Source organism: Sebastes fasciatus, chromosome 19, assembly GCF_043250625.1.
Source record: "Sebastes fasciatus isolate fSebFas1 chromosome 19, fSebFas1.pri, whole genome shotgun sequence".
Taxonomy (NCBI): domain Eukaryota; kingdom Metazoa; phylum Chordata; class Actinopteri; order Perciformes; family Sebastidae; genus Sebastes; species Sebastes fasciatus.
In genome coordinates, this window is record NC_133813.1 from 25,301,008 (window position 1) to 25,316,665 (window position 15,658).

The 15,658-nt window shown below is 39.9% G+C and overlaps 1 protein-coding gene across 6 annotated transcripts in view; it reads left to right on the forward strand.

Annotated features, from left to right (window-relative positions):
• The window catches only part of nup214 (nucleoporin 214), a 39,526-nt gene extending 31,321 nt beyond the window's left edge, over positions 1-8,205 (forward strand). For all 6 annotated transcript variants that reach the window (XM_074618509.1, XM_074618510.1, XM_074618512.1 and 3 more), the window contains exons 33-36: positions 1,665-1,836; positions 3,600-3,820; positions 5,146-5,179; positions 7,397-8,205. In XM_074618509.1, the coding sequence (XP_074474610.1) occupies positions 1,665-1,836; positions 3,600-3,820; positions 5,146-5,179; positions 7,397-7,433 (464 nt within the window). In that variant the 3' untranslated portion in view covers positions 7,434-8,205. The remainder of the gene's footprint in view (positions 1-1,664; positions 1,837-3,599; positions 3,821-5,145; positions 5,180-7,396) is intronic.
• Positions 8,206-15,658: the final 7,453 nt, after the last annotated feature.

The following is a 15,658-nucleotide window of genomic DNA, read 5'->3' on the forward strand; positions in this document are numbered from 1 at the left end:
TTGTCATTTTTGGGGGTCTGACTTAGTGATGTGTGAGGTTCAGTGATAGTGGGATGGCTGTAATAGAAACCCTGGGCTCCAATACATAATCACATTTTAGACATCAGCTGACTCTTGACATTGCTTTCTCCTTTATCACCTGAGCTACAGCTAGTGCCATTATCTCCTCGCCCCAGCAGAGCAGAAAGTAAGATAGTCATGCTTTGTCATTACCTGCCAGAACACTGCTGATGCAATGTTACTTCTCAACACTATAAGTCACAGTACATAGGCATCTACACAAAAACTTTAAATTATCTATTTTAAGCTACATTATTTAAACATTGACATTTTATGCAAGTGATGTATATGTTGAAAAATCATCACTATTCAACAGAGCTGCAATGTTATGGGTTAAAAAGTGTAGATTTAAGTGCACTTTCATTACCTTTTACAGCAGCGTGCTGTATGTTAACTATACCATACAGTTAAAATAGTCATTATTAGGGATGTGTATTGACAAGAATCTGGCGATACGATGTGTATCATGATACAGGGGTTACGATTCAATATGTTGTGATATATTTGCGATATATAGCAACTTTTTTTTAATTAATTTTTAGGAAAACTGCCATAGTATAAAGAACACACCAGAAATAAACCATTTTAGAATAGGTACAAAAATAACACATTTATAATGCATGCAAAAAACGGCATGTATGCTGGAGTTAATATCAAGTGTCAAGTCATGTGGTCTGTTTGGTTTATGGTCTCACAGCTTTAAAAGTGCTTTGCTGATTCTGTCCTTAATAAATTTGTAAAAAAAATAAAAAAAGACATTTAGCTTATTTAGATATCTCACATGGTCTAATCTGCCTGCTATGCTCCCATATGCCAGGGCACCAAGACTATTTAGCAGATTAACAATTTAGAGTGGATTAAATTAAATTAAATTAGCTGAAAAGCAAGCTTAAGTGTGAAGAATTAACTTAATTCTTCCCAAATAGATAACTTGGTTTTAAAGATGTAAATTGAGCATGTGTCTTTTTAATTTTTTTTTGCAATTCTTGATTTTAAAAAAAAAAAAAAAAAAACAGTCTTGATCATTGTAGTAGCCATCCAAGCTATCGCTTAGCTGCGCTGGGATATTGGCACCACTCGGCATAGTAATGCCCTATCACTGGCCAACGCACAGGGAATGTAATCTTGTTACATTAGCTCAATCAATTATTTACTGGGGCATGCTGGTAGCCAGGCTGTAATTTCAGCGCACCCTTTCTCCCCTGCCAATCCTACCTCTGAGGCATTCAGTTGGTGTGAGGTATTCATCCCGTCTTTAAGCTGTCACAGAGTGTTGTTCCAAAACAATAATACACTGTACACAACAAGACACATTGTTGTAACTGTATTCACCATGTTCAGACAGGGACAAATATTCACTTTTATTGGAACTATGAACAAAAACAATACTCATTTTTATACTTGTGTACCGTTATTACCCTTTAGGTAGTGTCAGCCCCGGTTCAGACCACACCAAGGATGTATATCTTATGAAGCTATAGTCACACCATGCTGCATGTAAAAGCCACAGAAACAGTGCAGAGGACCATGTAACTCTCTGGATATGTTCTACTGTTTTCTGCTACAACACCTTTTTAAGCGTTTATCTCTTTCTCCCACTACAGGTGGTTTTGGCAGCGCTCCAGTGTTCGGGAGTCCCCCTTCCTTTGGTAGTTCCCAAGCATTTGGTACTGGAGCAACATTCGGCTCAAGCCCTTCCTTCCCCAACAACATGGTTCCCTCCGCTGGTAAAGTGTTTGGAGAGGGAACAGCGGCTTCCAGCATGGGAGGATTTGGGTAAGAAACGTACTATGCTCTGTGAACGCTTTGAAAAAAAAGCCAACTTCCTGTATCTTGCAACGCCGGCTCAGACCCTCTTACGGTGGGCTGTTAAGATGGACCAGCTTTTCTCCTTAAACTGAAAAGCCCTTGCTCCTCTGAGTTTTGCTCAGCTTTTTAATTAATTATTAATATTTCTTTTAACCGATAGTGTTAATATTTGATCAGCGCTGCCTAGTTTGACCGTTTGGTCGGGGTTTGCGAGTGATTGACTCGTGGTTCTCCGGAGGACACACAGGCATATGATTTCTTTTCAGATTACGCGTCTCATGCACTACTGTCTGGATATAATGACCTTTTTATAAAAATAACTTTTTTTTAATCATATTTGCTCCATTTCTACCCACTGCGTCTTTAACACTGCTTAGCTGACGTAGCTAACGTTAGTCGGCTGAGACACTGTTAGGGGCCACAGAATAAATGAACTCAATCAACTCACTGTGGCGTTATCATGAAATGTATCATTAGTCGCTCTAACTAGGACGATAATGACCACAAAGTAAACCTCATTCGGTCGGCATCACAAACAGAACACGTACAAAGTGTCTGCTAACCGCGTTAACTGACTCTCAGCCGAATGGGCCGTGGTTGCTCGTAGTGACCGCAGCTTTTGAAAACATGAACAGAACATTGGGTGTCCTCGTAAAAGCCTTCAATTTCACTTTAATCCATTTTAAATACTCTTCTGTGTTTATTAGAAACAGCGACCATTTGTGTAAGTTACTACGAGCGACCACGGACGCTTTTGTCTGAAAGTCACCAGTTAACACGGTTAGCAGACACTACGGAGCGGCTGATTTCGCCCGCAGGGTCAGATCTGCTTTTTTGGGACTCTGAACATCTGTGTTCTCTCTCGCTCCACGCGCCATCACTAAGCATATCACATAAAGCAAATGAAGAGCAACATTCACCACATTGTTAAACCCTCTATTAACATTATAGCAATATAATTAACCAAATGGAGCAAGTTTTGGAAACCTTATCCATTTACTGAGCGAGGCTGCTTTCACACTGAAATGCGTATACTTTTCTTCCAAACCAAAATTTAAAATTAAAGTTTTTAATTTGAATTTAGAGATTTTTTTTTTTTTAAATCTTTTCCTCCTTTATATGATTTCCACTTTAATGATTTCTCCAGTTTGATCAACATTGTGTGTGCACCATGTGCATGTGTTTTGTTACAGTGAGCATGGCTGTGAGCCCAAAACTATGGAGCCCTGTGCAGGACTAGATTATTCCCCTCAGATAATCTCACTCCGGGGTCATGCTGCCTGCAGATTAAACTGGCCTGCTCTCTCTCTCTCCCTCTCTCCCTCTCTCTCCCCTCCTGTTTTGCTTATTCTCCCTGTTCTCTCCCTTGGGAGTCAATAGGAGTGGGATTATGGTTTAAACTCCCGCCTCTCAATCCTCACACACACACACACACACACCATCTGACACCATCTGACACCTTCTGCCTTGTAGCATGTTTACTTGGAAGGAGCAAAACAAGAAATATATACATTATTTTTCTTTCTTATTCCCCTTTTCTTCTCTTTGTACAAATAAATTGCTGGTTGAAAGCAGAGCTGTTAAATGACATCCAGCCCGGTCGCTAAGTATTTTGTCACATCAGCTCCGTTCACTATCCGATATTTATTTAAATTTAAATCATTGTAGTAGCTGTACTTTCTTGTTACTGTTCACCGCATCATGTTGTCTGTATCTGCTTACGTTTTCAGGTTTGCCTCACCTCCCAGCGGCCCGTCCTTTGGCGCTCTAGCCAATCAGCAGAGCGCTCCGTCATTCGGGGGCCTGGCCCAGCAGGGCCCTGGGTTTGGAAGTCAGCAGCCCAGCAGTTTCTCAGGCTTTGGACAACAACAACAACAACAGCAACAACAACAGCAACAACAACAACAGCAACAACAACAACAACAACAGCAACAACAGCAACAGGCGGGAGGTGAGACCACTACTTTAGTTGCCCTCTTTTTTTTCTTCCCTCATCATCTTTAAATGTCCTACCAGCAGCAACGGTCAGTGGCTCAGGTATAGTCTGTATGCAATTCTTCCAACATCAGTACAGGTGAATAGTAATGATGACAAAGCATCTTTTAGGTTTTGAGATCAGTCCAGTATTTACCTCTTTATATCCTATAAAGTTAGACAAGCAGTGCAAATCACAATTGTAATTTCTAGGGCTGTCGACTAACACACGATTTTGAGTTGATTTAATCGACAGATCCGTAAAACTGAGTTTCTCCCCAAAGAATCACACAAAAGCACCACTTTACATCTTGTGTTTGCCAGAAATGGGCTCATTAGTTTCTTTGTAATAAGTCATTTGGCGTGAAGAAAGCATAAAAAACAACTAATCAATTAAAGAAATCTTCGTCGACTAAGACCAAAAGACTTATTCGATTAGTTATTAATGAAATGATTAGTCTAAGAGGGGGCAGCCCTATTCATTTCCCATCCACTATGTAGTGGTTTATCTCACGCCTGTGCACTTCATTTTAGTTGGTGATTATAGGAAGCTTTGAAATGCAGACGTACATTATTTATTATTCAAAAATTAATATTCAGAACAGCAAACAGTAGAAATAGCTACGTCTCTCACAGTCAAACATGCATGTCTCTGAGTTTTCTGGCAAGACCCAAATTTGGTAGAAGATCGGAGATCTCTTGTTGTCTGCCTCCCAGTTATTTCTATGTGATTTGTTTTTCACTCTTGTCTCCTCAACGTGTTTGGTCACCTTTGCTTCTCTGCAGCCTTTAATGTCATTAATCATAAATTAAACACATTGTACATCAGACCATCCAACTGCTCCTCCACACCTTTATCTTTCTGTACCTTCTCTGTTTCTATCTTTGATAGCCCTGGGTAGCGATGCTTTGCCTGTGTCAGGTCATGTTACGTACGCAGCACAAAGATCTGTTTAGCATAGATAACTCAGTGAAATTTGTGCCAAAAGATGAAAAGTCAAACATCCTAATGCATTCTCATTTCACAATCAAGTTTTATTACTACAATCACCCAATTATCCTTGATATGTATTGTTGTATTATTTTACAATAGTTCATTTATTTTCCTTTTTTTAATTATGTATTTATTTATTTTCTTAATTTTGAAAAGTGTTCGTCTTGTGTCTTTTGACATTGTGTTTGTTTATATGGAAAAGAAGCAATAACAATACCAGGAATACTGGGAAAAGTTATGCTTCGCAGTAGAAACATCTGAAACCTCTACAATCACCCAATTAATCACTTCTCTTCTCCATCTCGTAGGATTTTCTGGAAACACCTTTGGTTCTACAAACCAGTAAGTGTGGTCAACACATTTGTGTGTGAACTAATGAACGGACAAACCCACATTTGTCTGTTCCTCCCTGTTGTGCCTGTGGTGCTGGAACTCTGCTGAAGCTCACATCTTTCTTCCACAACGCGGTTCCCCATAGAAGCTTTCAGATTTAATACCGCCTCATCTATCCTCATTTATTTCCTTTTTTTTTTGCCTTTTCTCTTCTCTTTATTCGTTTAGACTCAGACTCAGCTTTATTGCTATTTCACTGTATTGAAACACAGAAAATAAATGAATGATAAATCTTAATGTGGATTAAATAAAACAATAAATACTGTACAGTGCTGCACATCATTGTGACCCCCTGTGGAAAGTCGCTGTCCCTGAGATGGAAGGTGCATGATTGAATGCTCTTCTAGCACTTCCTTACTAATTGCCCGCTTGTGATTAGATTTTCATTCCCATCCCACTGCCTCTCCTTTTCGGTCTCTCATCCCTCCATCCCACTTCCTACCTCTCCGTCTCTCATGCTGCTTCTCCCTCCATTTGCTGCTGCTGTGTGTCACATGGCAGCACAGCGTTCCCCGGGGTGTGTTCCAGTGGAATGCACTCTGGAGTGTGCAGGAGTGTGTCGAGACGAGGCTCAGCCTATTGGACGCGTTCACATACTGTTAATAATCCTTCTCTCTCTCCGTCTTTTTCAGTTGCTCTTTTGTGACTTCCTCAACATAGTACATCCAGCTCAATGCTTACTGTGTGTCTTTGCTGAGCTGTACACATTTATTGGATCGCATTACTATTATTTTCTTGCAAATATGCAAAACGAGCCTCGATCATCTTTGAATAAAACTCAAAATCAACATTTTCAAAAAACAGCCCACCACAACCAGACCACAAAAACATCAAAATAATAATAATAAACTTTATTTATATAGCACCTTTCATACAAGAAATGCAGCTCAAAGTGCATTACATGCACTGAGTGCTTCACATGGAAATGAACAAAAAAAATATTAAAAACATTAAAGGGACTGTTTGTAACTTTTTAAGCGTATAAATGTACTGGGTCAGGACACATGCGCGCTCGCGTGTTGCCGCTGTACTCTCCTCCTCTGCCTACTTGCCTTCACTCAGACATCGCGCTCGTTCTCACGTACTCACTCCACCTCTAGACGTGAACGCGCGCTCACTCCACACTGCAGAAGAGTTAGTTTAGCGTACGTTTGTGCAGAAATAACTGCTGCAGCTCCTCCAGACCAACAGAGGTTTCCCGTGTCTTGTGAAGTGACGGGGCTCCGCAGAGAGAAACGTTATCGTCTCCGACCAGGAGCCGGTGTCTCCTCTGTTCTCTCCGGCTGCGGTCGGGAGACGAGTTACTCGCTGCGGAGCCCCGCTGCGGAGCCCCGCTGCGGAGCCCCGCTGCGGAGCCCCGCTGCGGAGCCCCGCTGCGGAGCCCCGCTGCGGAGCCCCGCTGCCTCAGCCTGCGCTGAGGCAGGAAAAGCCGACACTAGGATCTGCATTGATTCATGGAGAGACCTTCGTCTGGTCAGCTAACATTACTGCCAAGCAGCTGAAATATAGAGTGATATTGTGGTTTTAGCTGACGTGTGTCGCCTCACTGTGTTGAGCGATGCTCGTTCATGTCTATTTAGAGCGAGCAAGCGCGAGCCCGACGCTGACTTTCGTTGACTTAACGGCCACAGGTGTCGCTGTTAACAAGCATTTCTGAAAGTTACAAATAGTCCCTTTAAGATGGAAAATAAAGCCAGAGATAGAAAGAAAGAAGAAATTAGTATTGTATTGCCATTCAATTTACAGATATTTGAGAAATTACATGAGACGCAAGGTGTTTGTGTGTGTTTGTGTTTATTTTGAATACAAAGCTGTCTGTCCAGCTCTACTGTTTGTTTGTTTGTTTGTTTGTCCTCTTGAACCCCTTAAAATTCCCAATTTCTGCTCCTCTTCCTCTTTAAAAGAAACACAAAGCTCCTCAGCCTCACTTAAATGATCTGTCTGGTTGTTCCAACACTTTATTTGAAGCTTTATCATTCTTATGCTGACAGAAATAATAATATGCAACATGTTAATACCAGCATCAAATGGATAATGTAGGTCTTGTGGTAATCCTTATAATAATAATAATAATAATAATAATATAATACTGGTGCTGTTTCAAGCATTGGAACTCTTTTTCAATAATCTCTCCCTCTCTGCTTTGTCTGTCATTTCTTCTTCCAGATCAAGTCCTCAAACATTTGCCAGTTGGAGAAGCTAGTTTTATTAAAGCTCCACGTCACTGCTACAGTACTTTCTGCAATCAAGCTCTTTGTGCCACATTCAGTAATGCGGGGAAGGGAAAAGGGACGGAGATTGTGTTGCATTTGGGTTAAATAAAATGGAAGAAGATATACATGCATTTTCTTTTCTAGAAAAAAATCTTTTTTAAGCAGCTTTCAGAGTGCAATTCATTCTCTACATATATATGCATTTTGGTCATTTATGCCTGAGAGTGTTTTCTTAGGACACAGAAAAATCTATTATTGACATCCATACAAGCAGATGTGTTGTTGAAAATCATACAAAAGTCAATAATCTTTTTGTAAACAGGTCCATGACCACCTTCAGAAAATGTAGTACATAGTTCCACATTGATGCAGTTTACAGACTTCATACTCTATGGTGATTGTAGCTTCTGTGTTCATTTTGTGTTCCAGCATTTGTAAGTTTTTGTTTCTGCACTTTTTGAACATAAAAATGCACAAAAACTTCCAAACTTCTGAACTCTTCACTCTTTCATTGAATTATGTGAAATGGTGTTCTCTGCATGGCGATACAAATTAAATAATTTCAGTCCAGGTGTATCTGTCAGTACAGTCGTAAATAAATGTCAAATGTACTCCCATGTAGAATTTACCAAAATTAAACAAACCCAACGTTTTGAACTGAGGTAAAAAAAAAAAAAGTTATATTTTCCTTTTTGCAGTAAATTGCTGCTTGATGTATATTTTTACATGAAAAAGTGGAAATAAATGAAATTTCTCAAATTACATGCCTATTCAAAAGTGTAATCCTTAATGCAGTCATGTCAATGGCTCATTGATTGTTTATTCTCTCTAGTGATTATGAAGCAGAACAGAAGTAATTATTATTTTTTTTTATGTGACCTATTCACTAACGTAGTGCTTCTGCAGTGAAGGCAATAGTAGAAGCTAAGTGTTAAACCTTCATCATGCTCCTTAGATAACTGACAAGTTATCTTGCAAAGTGGGGAGATGATTCTTTTTTATTTTTTTTTACCATTTTATTGAATTTAATATTTTGCAAAACCTTTACTAAAACAACTTGATAATACATCGTAACATCACAACATCACTGAAAACCAGGGCGTCACTGTGCTCAGTGTTTCCTTAATACAGAGGAAAATCAAATCAAAATATTAGCCGTATAAAACCACATAAAGTTTAATTCGAGGTGGCATGAAGAATAGCATGGCAGCGAGCCCTGAGGCCACGTGCACACGGTTCACTAATTAATGCTAAATCCTTGATCTGCAGCTCATTCCTCCGTCTTCAGTAAGGAATTCATTGACTCGCACACGCTGCTAAATTGGGCTGTGGGGGGGGATGCTGGTGGGGATCTGTGGCTCTGTATCAGAGACTCGGCGTTGTGGCATTCGGCCACCATCGGCGGAATTACGTTCCCGACTTATGGCTGTGGAGCATGTCACTGTCACTCTGTCCGTCCTTATCTCGCAGTCTCACCAACCGGGTGGCAGAAGGTCCTGGTGGCTCTGAAGTGGCACGGGAATGTCAGGGTCATGAAATGTGAACTGAACCCACCCACATGCTGAAATGTTTGAATTCACATTCCACAATAGTCTTTAATAGAAAATGTAAATCAGGGCTGTCAAAGTTAAGGCATTAACGCAACTTGCACTTTTAAAGCTATAGAGTGAAGATACTGGCGGCATAGAAAACTCAAAAACCCAACCATGTCATACTAGTTTGTTGCGAAGGCATGAAGGAGGCTAAATAACGCTCCAAACTTGCGCTAAATTTTGGCGAGGAAAAACTGTCATGGCCATTTTCAAAAGGGTCCCTTGACCTCTGACCTCAATATATGTGAATGAAAATGTGTTGTATGGGTACCCACGAGTCTCCCCTTTACAGACATGCCCACGTTATGATAATCACATGCAGTTTGGGGTGAAGTAATAGTCAAGTCAGCACACTGACACACTGACAGCTGTTGTTGCCTGTTGGGCTGCAGTTTGCCATGTTATGATTTGAGCATATTTTTTAATGCTAAATGCAATACCTGTGAGGGTTTCTAGACAATAGTTGTCATTGTTTAGTGTTGTTAATTGATTTCCAATAATAAATATATACATACATTTGCATAAAGCAGCATATTTGTCCACTCCCATGTTGATAAGAGTATTAAATACTCGACAAATCTCCCCTTAAGGTTCATTGAAGAACAGACAAAAAATGTGTGATTAATTTGTGATTAATCACGATTAACTATGGACAATCAATTAATCGCGACTAAATATTTGAATCTATTGACCGCTCTAATATAAACAGTAGACGGCCTTCAGAAAGCCATTGGCTTTGTAGATGTGAAAAATAATTGGCTATAAATAAATTATAAGTGGGTTTTTTTTATGTATTTTAGTTTGAAGACACATAATAAGCAAGGTTATACAAGCTCACAGTGATGTTTGATCAGCAGCAGCTCTATTTGATGGCTCAGGTAAAGAATTACAGTTGGACACAGTAGCAGATTACAGAGGCACACGGGCAGTTACAGAGCCCAAAGTCTGTAATGCTTTCAGCTAAAGCGGATGAGCTTATGAGGATTTTCCGCACCCACTCCACAACTGGCCTTTATGAAAGCATTAAAGACGGAGTGGTTTTTATTATTATTATTATTGTATCACAAATATAACAGACATAGTGACAGTGCTTCTTCTTTCTTGTCTCACTGTTCCTGGTGATGGAAAGTCTCACAACAAGCACTCAGGAGGATGACAGCTGTCTTCATGGAATCCAGATATAAATAGCTTTAGTCAAAACCATCTCTCACCCCTCCCCCAACTCCACCTCCATTCTCTGTGTTTTCCCAGCTTCCCTCTCCCCCCCTCCCACCCCCACAAGTGAGTGATGATTAGCAGCTCTTGAGCACATCCTGCCTCGCTTTGCTGACATATTCATCATCTCTGCCACTTCCCTCCCCAGTGGCTGCATGTTTTGGGCCTTTACTGATTCTGGTCCCTCAGATGTCTCCCACATGCTGTTCAGGTCACACACTGTTGTGTGAGGTGAGGTGAGTGTTATCCAGAGCATTTGTGAGCTCGTCTGAGAGAGCATGCTACAATTTTCCCTAATGGGTAATTTTGTCTGCACAGATAATCCAAATCCAATAATCCACTAACAGACGAGGAAGACCTCGCCCCACCCTTTTTCCACCCTTTTTCCTCTTCTCTCTGCACACTGCTGTCATGGTGGTGCACTGCGGGTCTTAAGGCCTCCTCCTATTTGGGGGAACAGCACCTATGCATTGCCAGTGGAAATGACATCATGACATCACCCCCTTTTTATAGCATCAAATAACTCATTAAAACACAACTGATCAGAGAAATGAACACTTGAACATACATGAGCGTGATAAGAACTACCTAAAATGACAGAAACCGTCTTTGGGATAAATATATGTGACGTGACTTTTTAGTTTGGCCCATGTCCCATCCGCTAACATGGAGGAGGCGGCCTTTATGACCTACTGTATACTGGAGCCAGCCACCAGGGGGAGATCCAGATGTCTTGGCTTCACTTTTGGGGAGCTGTCATGTCGTCCATCTTTATATACAGTCTATGGTTCCGCCTTGCAGAGCTACTAGCATGACTGTAGACTCTTGGTCATGTTCAACATCTTTTTCTGTGGACAGTTTTTCCATAAATCTGCATATCGATACTGGACTTCTCTTAGCGCACAGATAATAAACCATGTTTGGCATGTTAAATACTTTTACCGAGCAAAAAGGTAGCAAAAGTAGTAATAAAAGTGTCCCTTTCCAAAAACAACCCACTGCTAAAAATCCAAAGCAAGTGACAATATTTGCTTTAAACTTTTCCATAATCTCACATCGTCATATTTGCTATCAATATTTCAGATGTTATGGTAGGTTTTCTTTTCATTGTGTGCATCTCATCACTTCCAGCTTGGTGTTTGTCCATTCTATAATTGCTGTCACACAGTCCTGTAGAATGTAAGGACGTGATCACTTTGTATGCCAGTATTCATGCTTAAATGCTAAGCACAGCTTTGAGCATTATAACAGCACTGACACAAGCATCATGCATGATGAATAACAGCCGTGCAGCTCTACCCGTAAGTCCATCCCAACCTCCCATCCTCCCAACCTTTAATTACCTGCCTGCCTCGGTTCCTCCTCTTTTCCCTGTCTTTCCCTCTCCGTCTTTAACTGACTCAGGGATTACACAGTTCAGTGTCATTACTTATCCTGATACTTCAAAGGAGCTTTATACTATTATAAATCAAACTCCATTTAGTCTTCCGAGTATACGCAAAATGTCCAGAAAAAGAGCCCTACCTCTGCAGAGGAAGTCCCTCTCCGTGACACAACACAAACAGGTGCATGCAGCAGCAATTTCAACACTTCCTCTGCATGTGAATGGATTACTGAGAATGTGCTTAAAGTCTTATCTAATAGACTTGATCATGGATGTCAGGGAAGGGGGTGGGGGGGCTTTGAGCATCATCACGCTGTTTCCTTTCCAATTATCGTTGTAAACATTAGGGAACATCTCAAATGAGACAATAAACCAATAAACTCCACCAGAAGAAGGAAGACAGATGCCGTATTGAAGTGCATGGCTTGCACTTGATGTTAGCCCCTTGCTTTGGCCACAATGTTTTTCTAAGCTGAGCCACAGCTGGCTTCCCAGCATCACCTTGAAATGTCCCACTCAGGTGAGCATTCCCTGTTTCTATAGCACTGGTATCCAGTTTGAGCTTGAGCTTCAAAGGATAGTTTTGGTGTTTTGAAGTAGGGGTTGTATGAGGTACTTTTCCATAGTCAGTGTCTCAACCACAGTAAATGAAAGTCGGCACGCCCCCAGTTTGGAGAAGCAGACAGGAGTTACCACACGGGAGCAAAGCAATGTGCTGCTGTGGACGGGGCTGGCAGAAAAACATTTATTAACCACCTAAAAGAAAAGACCAAGTAAAAAAGGAAAAAAATCAATATCTGTTTGAGTGTACACATTGAAAAAAAACTGTAATTTTAGCTCGCAGAACACATACAAAACCTCATACAACCCCACTTCAAAACTCCACAAACTATCCCTTTAAAACCTGCAGTAGGCCAAGTCTTTTTGGCATCATTGGGCAAAAATAACCTTTCAGCATATTGTAATTCAAGTGATCTGAGAGATAACTAGACTTCTGCACCTCCTCATGGCTCTGTTTTCAGGCTTTAAAAAAATCTAGCCCGTGACAAGAGACTTTGACCAATCACAGGCCATTTCAGAGAGAGAGAGAGCGTTCCTATTGGCTGTTCATTCAATGGAGGCAGCTGTCAATCACTCACGAACTCCAATCAAACAGTCAAACTAGGCAGCGCTGATCAAATATTAATCAATATTCTGAAACCGTAATGCTTATTTCTCGTCTCAAATGTTTCAGAATCATCTTGTAGTGTACTGTTTAGCTGTAAAATTAGAAAGTTTGCTCCGGCTGGTGGGCGGTGCTTGGTATTTTATATTGTAACTGATCTCAACATGGCGGCCGGGACACAAACTTTCTCATTTTCCAGCTAAACAGTACACTACAGGATGTTTCTGACAACATTTGAGGAGAGAAATAGACATTACAGTAACAGAATATTGATTCATATTTGATCAGCGTTGCCTAGTTTGACTGTTTGATCGGAGTTTGTGAGTGATTGACAGCTGCTCAGAGACGGTAAGGCTCCAGATCAGCTCTGATTGGTTGTCTTCCTTCGGTCTGTGAAATCTTGCAGATGACGTTAGGAGCACCGGAGGACACAGACACATGTTTTTTTTTCTCCAGATTACCTGTCTCATACACTATTGTCAGGATATAGTTATAAAAATAACTTTTTGTAATCATATTTGCTCTGTTTCTACCCACTGCCGCTTTAAGGTCTCAGTCATCAGGTTTCATCAACCTTATCAGAACTGATCCCAAAAGTAACTAAGTTGTTATCTTATCCGACCTCTTGAAGTATAATTTGATTGCAGTGGTTTTGATATCATTCTTGGAATCTGTTTTGCAGCAGACGACTTTAATTATTTCATCAATATCCCTCTGAGAGTATTTCAGTTTGAGCTCTTGAATCTCAACACTTAAGGTATTTAATTCTCTTATTTGCTGAATCTAGGACTTTCCCCCTTTTCACTAAGCAAGCGTCTTGCATTTGAATGCATATTAAAACACGCTGGTGTCAGCAGATGTGTTGTACTGCCCAAATTTAGGGTTTATAAATTAACTAAATCCATATCTGCCCCAAAAATGATCCCTTTTCCCCTCCTGTTTTCGGTCATCAATAAAATCTAAAGGTCTGCTGATGAGACATTGCAAATGATTCAATCTCATACCATAAACAATATGAGATTTTACCTTTTTTTTAGCCATGTGGCATGTTTGTCATACAGCTCTCTGGTCTGCTCTGACAGGTCGTTGTCATTAGATTAGTATACTATGTTTGTTTTAACAGGCATGTGGCCAAACTACCCGTAACCAATGGCTTTCTTTCTGATTGGTCAAAGAGGATAAGCATAGGAATCGTAGGCCATGTGCAGAGTATGACAGCCGACGTAGGTACTAAGGATCCAGTCTGTTCTAGTTTCTTGGCTTTATCTCAGTTAGAAAATGTTTCAAAATGATTCACACTGTGTAACATTAGCCTTGTTTGTAAAACATCTATGAACATTACATAGATGGATAGATGGAACGAAATTGCATTGCTAGGTAACAGTTTGGGTCCATGTGTACTTCCTGTCAGCTGATGTTATTTACATCCACTGCAACAGGAAATAAACTGGGACACATTTAGAATGTTTACGTTTAAAGCCGTGTAATTGTCTAAATATTGTATATTTGTGACATCACAAATGGACAGAAATCCTAACGGCTTGTTTCAAACGCACAATTTCTGAATAAGGGCTGTGTGTATTTCAGTTCTGACTTTATTCTTGTAAGTTTACGACTTTTCTCATAAAGTTATGACTTTATTCTCGAAATCTCAGTTGTTGTAGTTTCTAATACTCCGTCGTACCCACCGTAGTTCTACTACATGCTTGGCATTAGGGAGAAGTTTCAGTTGGTTGCAAACTGCAACCTCACTGCTAGATGCCGCCAAATCCAACACACTGCACCTTTAACGTTAATAAGAACACCTTTTGTGTTGCCAGGTTGTGAAAAAATCCTTTTAGTGGTTGGGCTGCAGAATTGATGTTTATACCACATAAGATTAATTAACATATATATATATATATATATATATATATATATATATATATATATATATATACAGACGTGGACAAAATTGTTGGTACCCTTCCGTTAAAGAAAGAAAAACCCACAATGGTCACTGAAATAACTTGAAACTGACAAAAGTAATAGTAAATAAAAATGTACTGAAAATGAACTAATGAAAATCAGACATTGCTTTTGAATTGTGGTTCAACAGAATCATTTTAAAAAACAAACTAATGAAACTGGCCTGGACAAAAATGATGGTAGTCATTGATTTCTTTCTTTAACGGAAGGGTACCAACAATTTTGTCCACGTGTGTGTGTGTATATATATATATATATATATAAGTGATGATTATTAGGAAAGTGAAAACCTATGAGAATTTACTCATAGATAACCTACATTTATCACAAATACATTATTACAAAAAAGAGAGGTTAATGCCAGCCATTAGGATTTTGGCAGCCCAAAATGTGTTGTCATTAATACTTTGTAACTCATCTGTAAAACATAACAAATGATTGATTGACTATTAATAAAGTCACAACTAATGAACCCTTTATTAAAGGAGCTAGAAAGTGGTTCCAAGTGCATTTTTTGTTCGAGGAAGCCACTGAATGGCTTGTTGTTGATATATATGGAGGTGCTACACATGACACAGCGGTGTGACATGTCAGTCTACACACATGAATTTTGTTTAAGCAAAGTGGCGTTGAAGAATGTTTCACATGTTGTCCTCACTGCTATCAATCTTCATGAAATGTTTTGATGTTTTTGACATTTCTCAACAGTCAGAAAACCACATGAGAGATTAGAAGGGGAGGGGATTCATCAGCCATGAGCATATATCACCTACGTGGCAGCACATCTTCACCCGGGACAATAGCACCCTGGTGGTGTAAAGATCAATTTGTCTTTAGAAAAATGAGTCTGCAATTGAAATTATTCAAAAAATGTCTTTTCCACCTATTTTA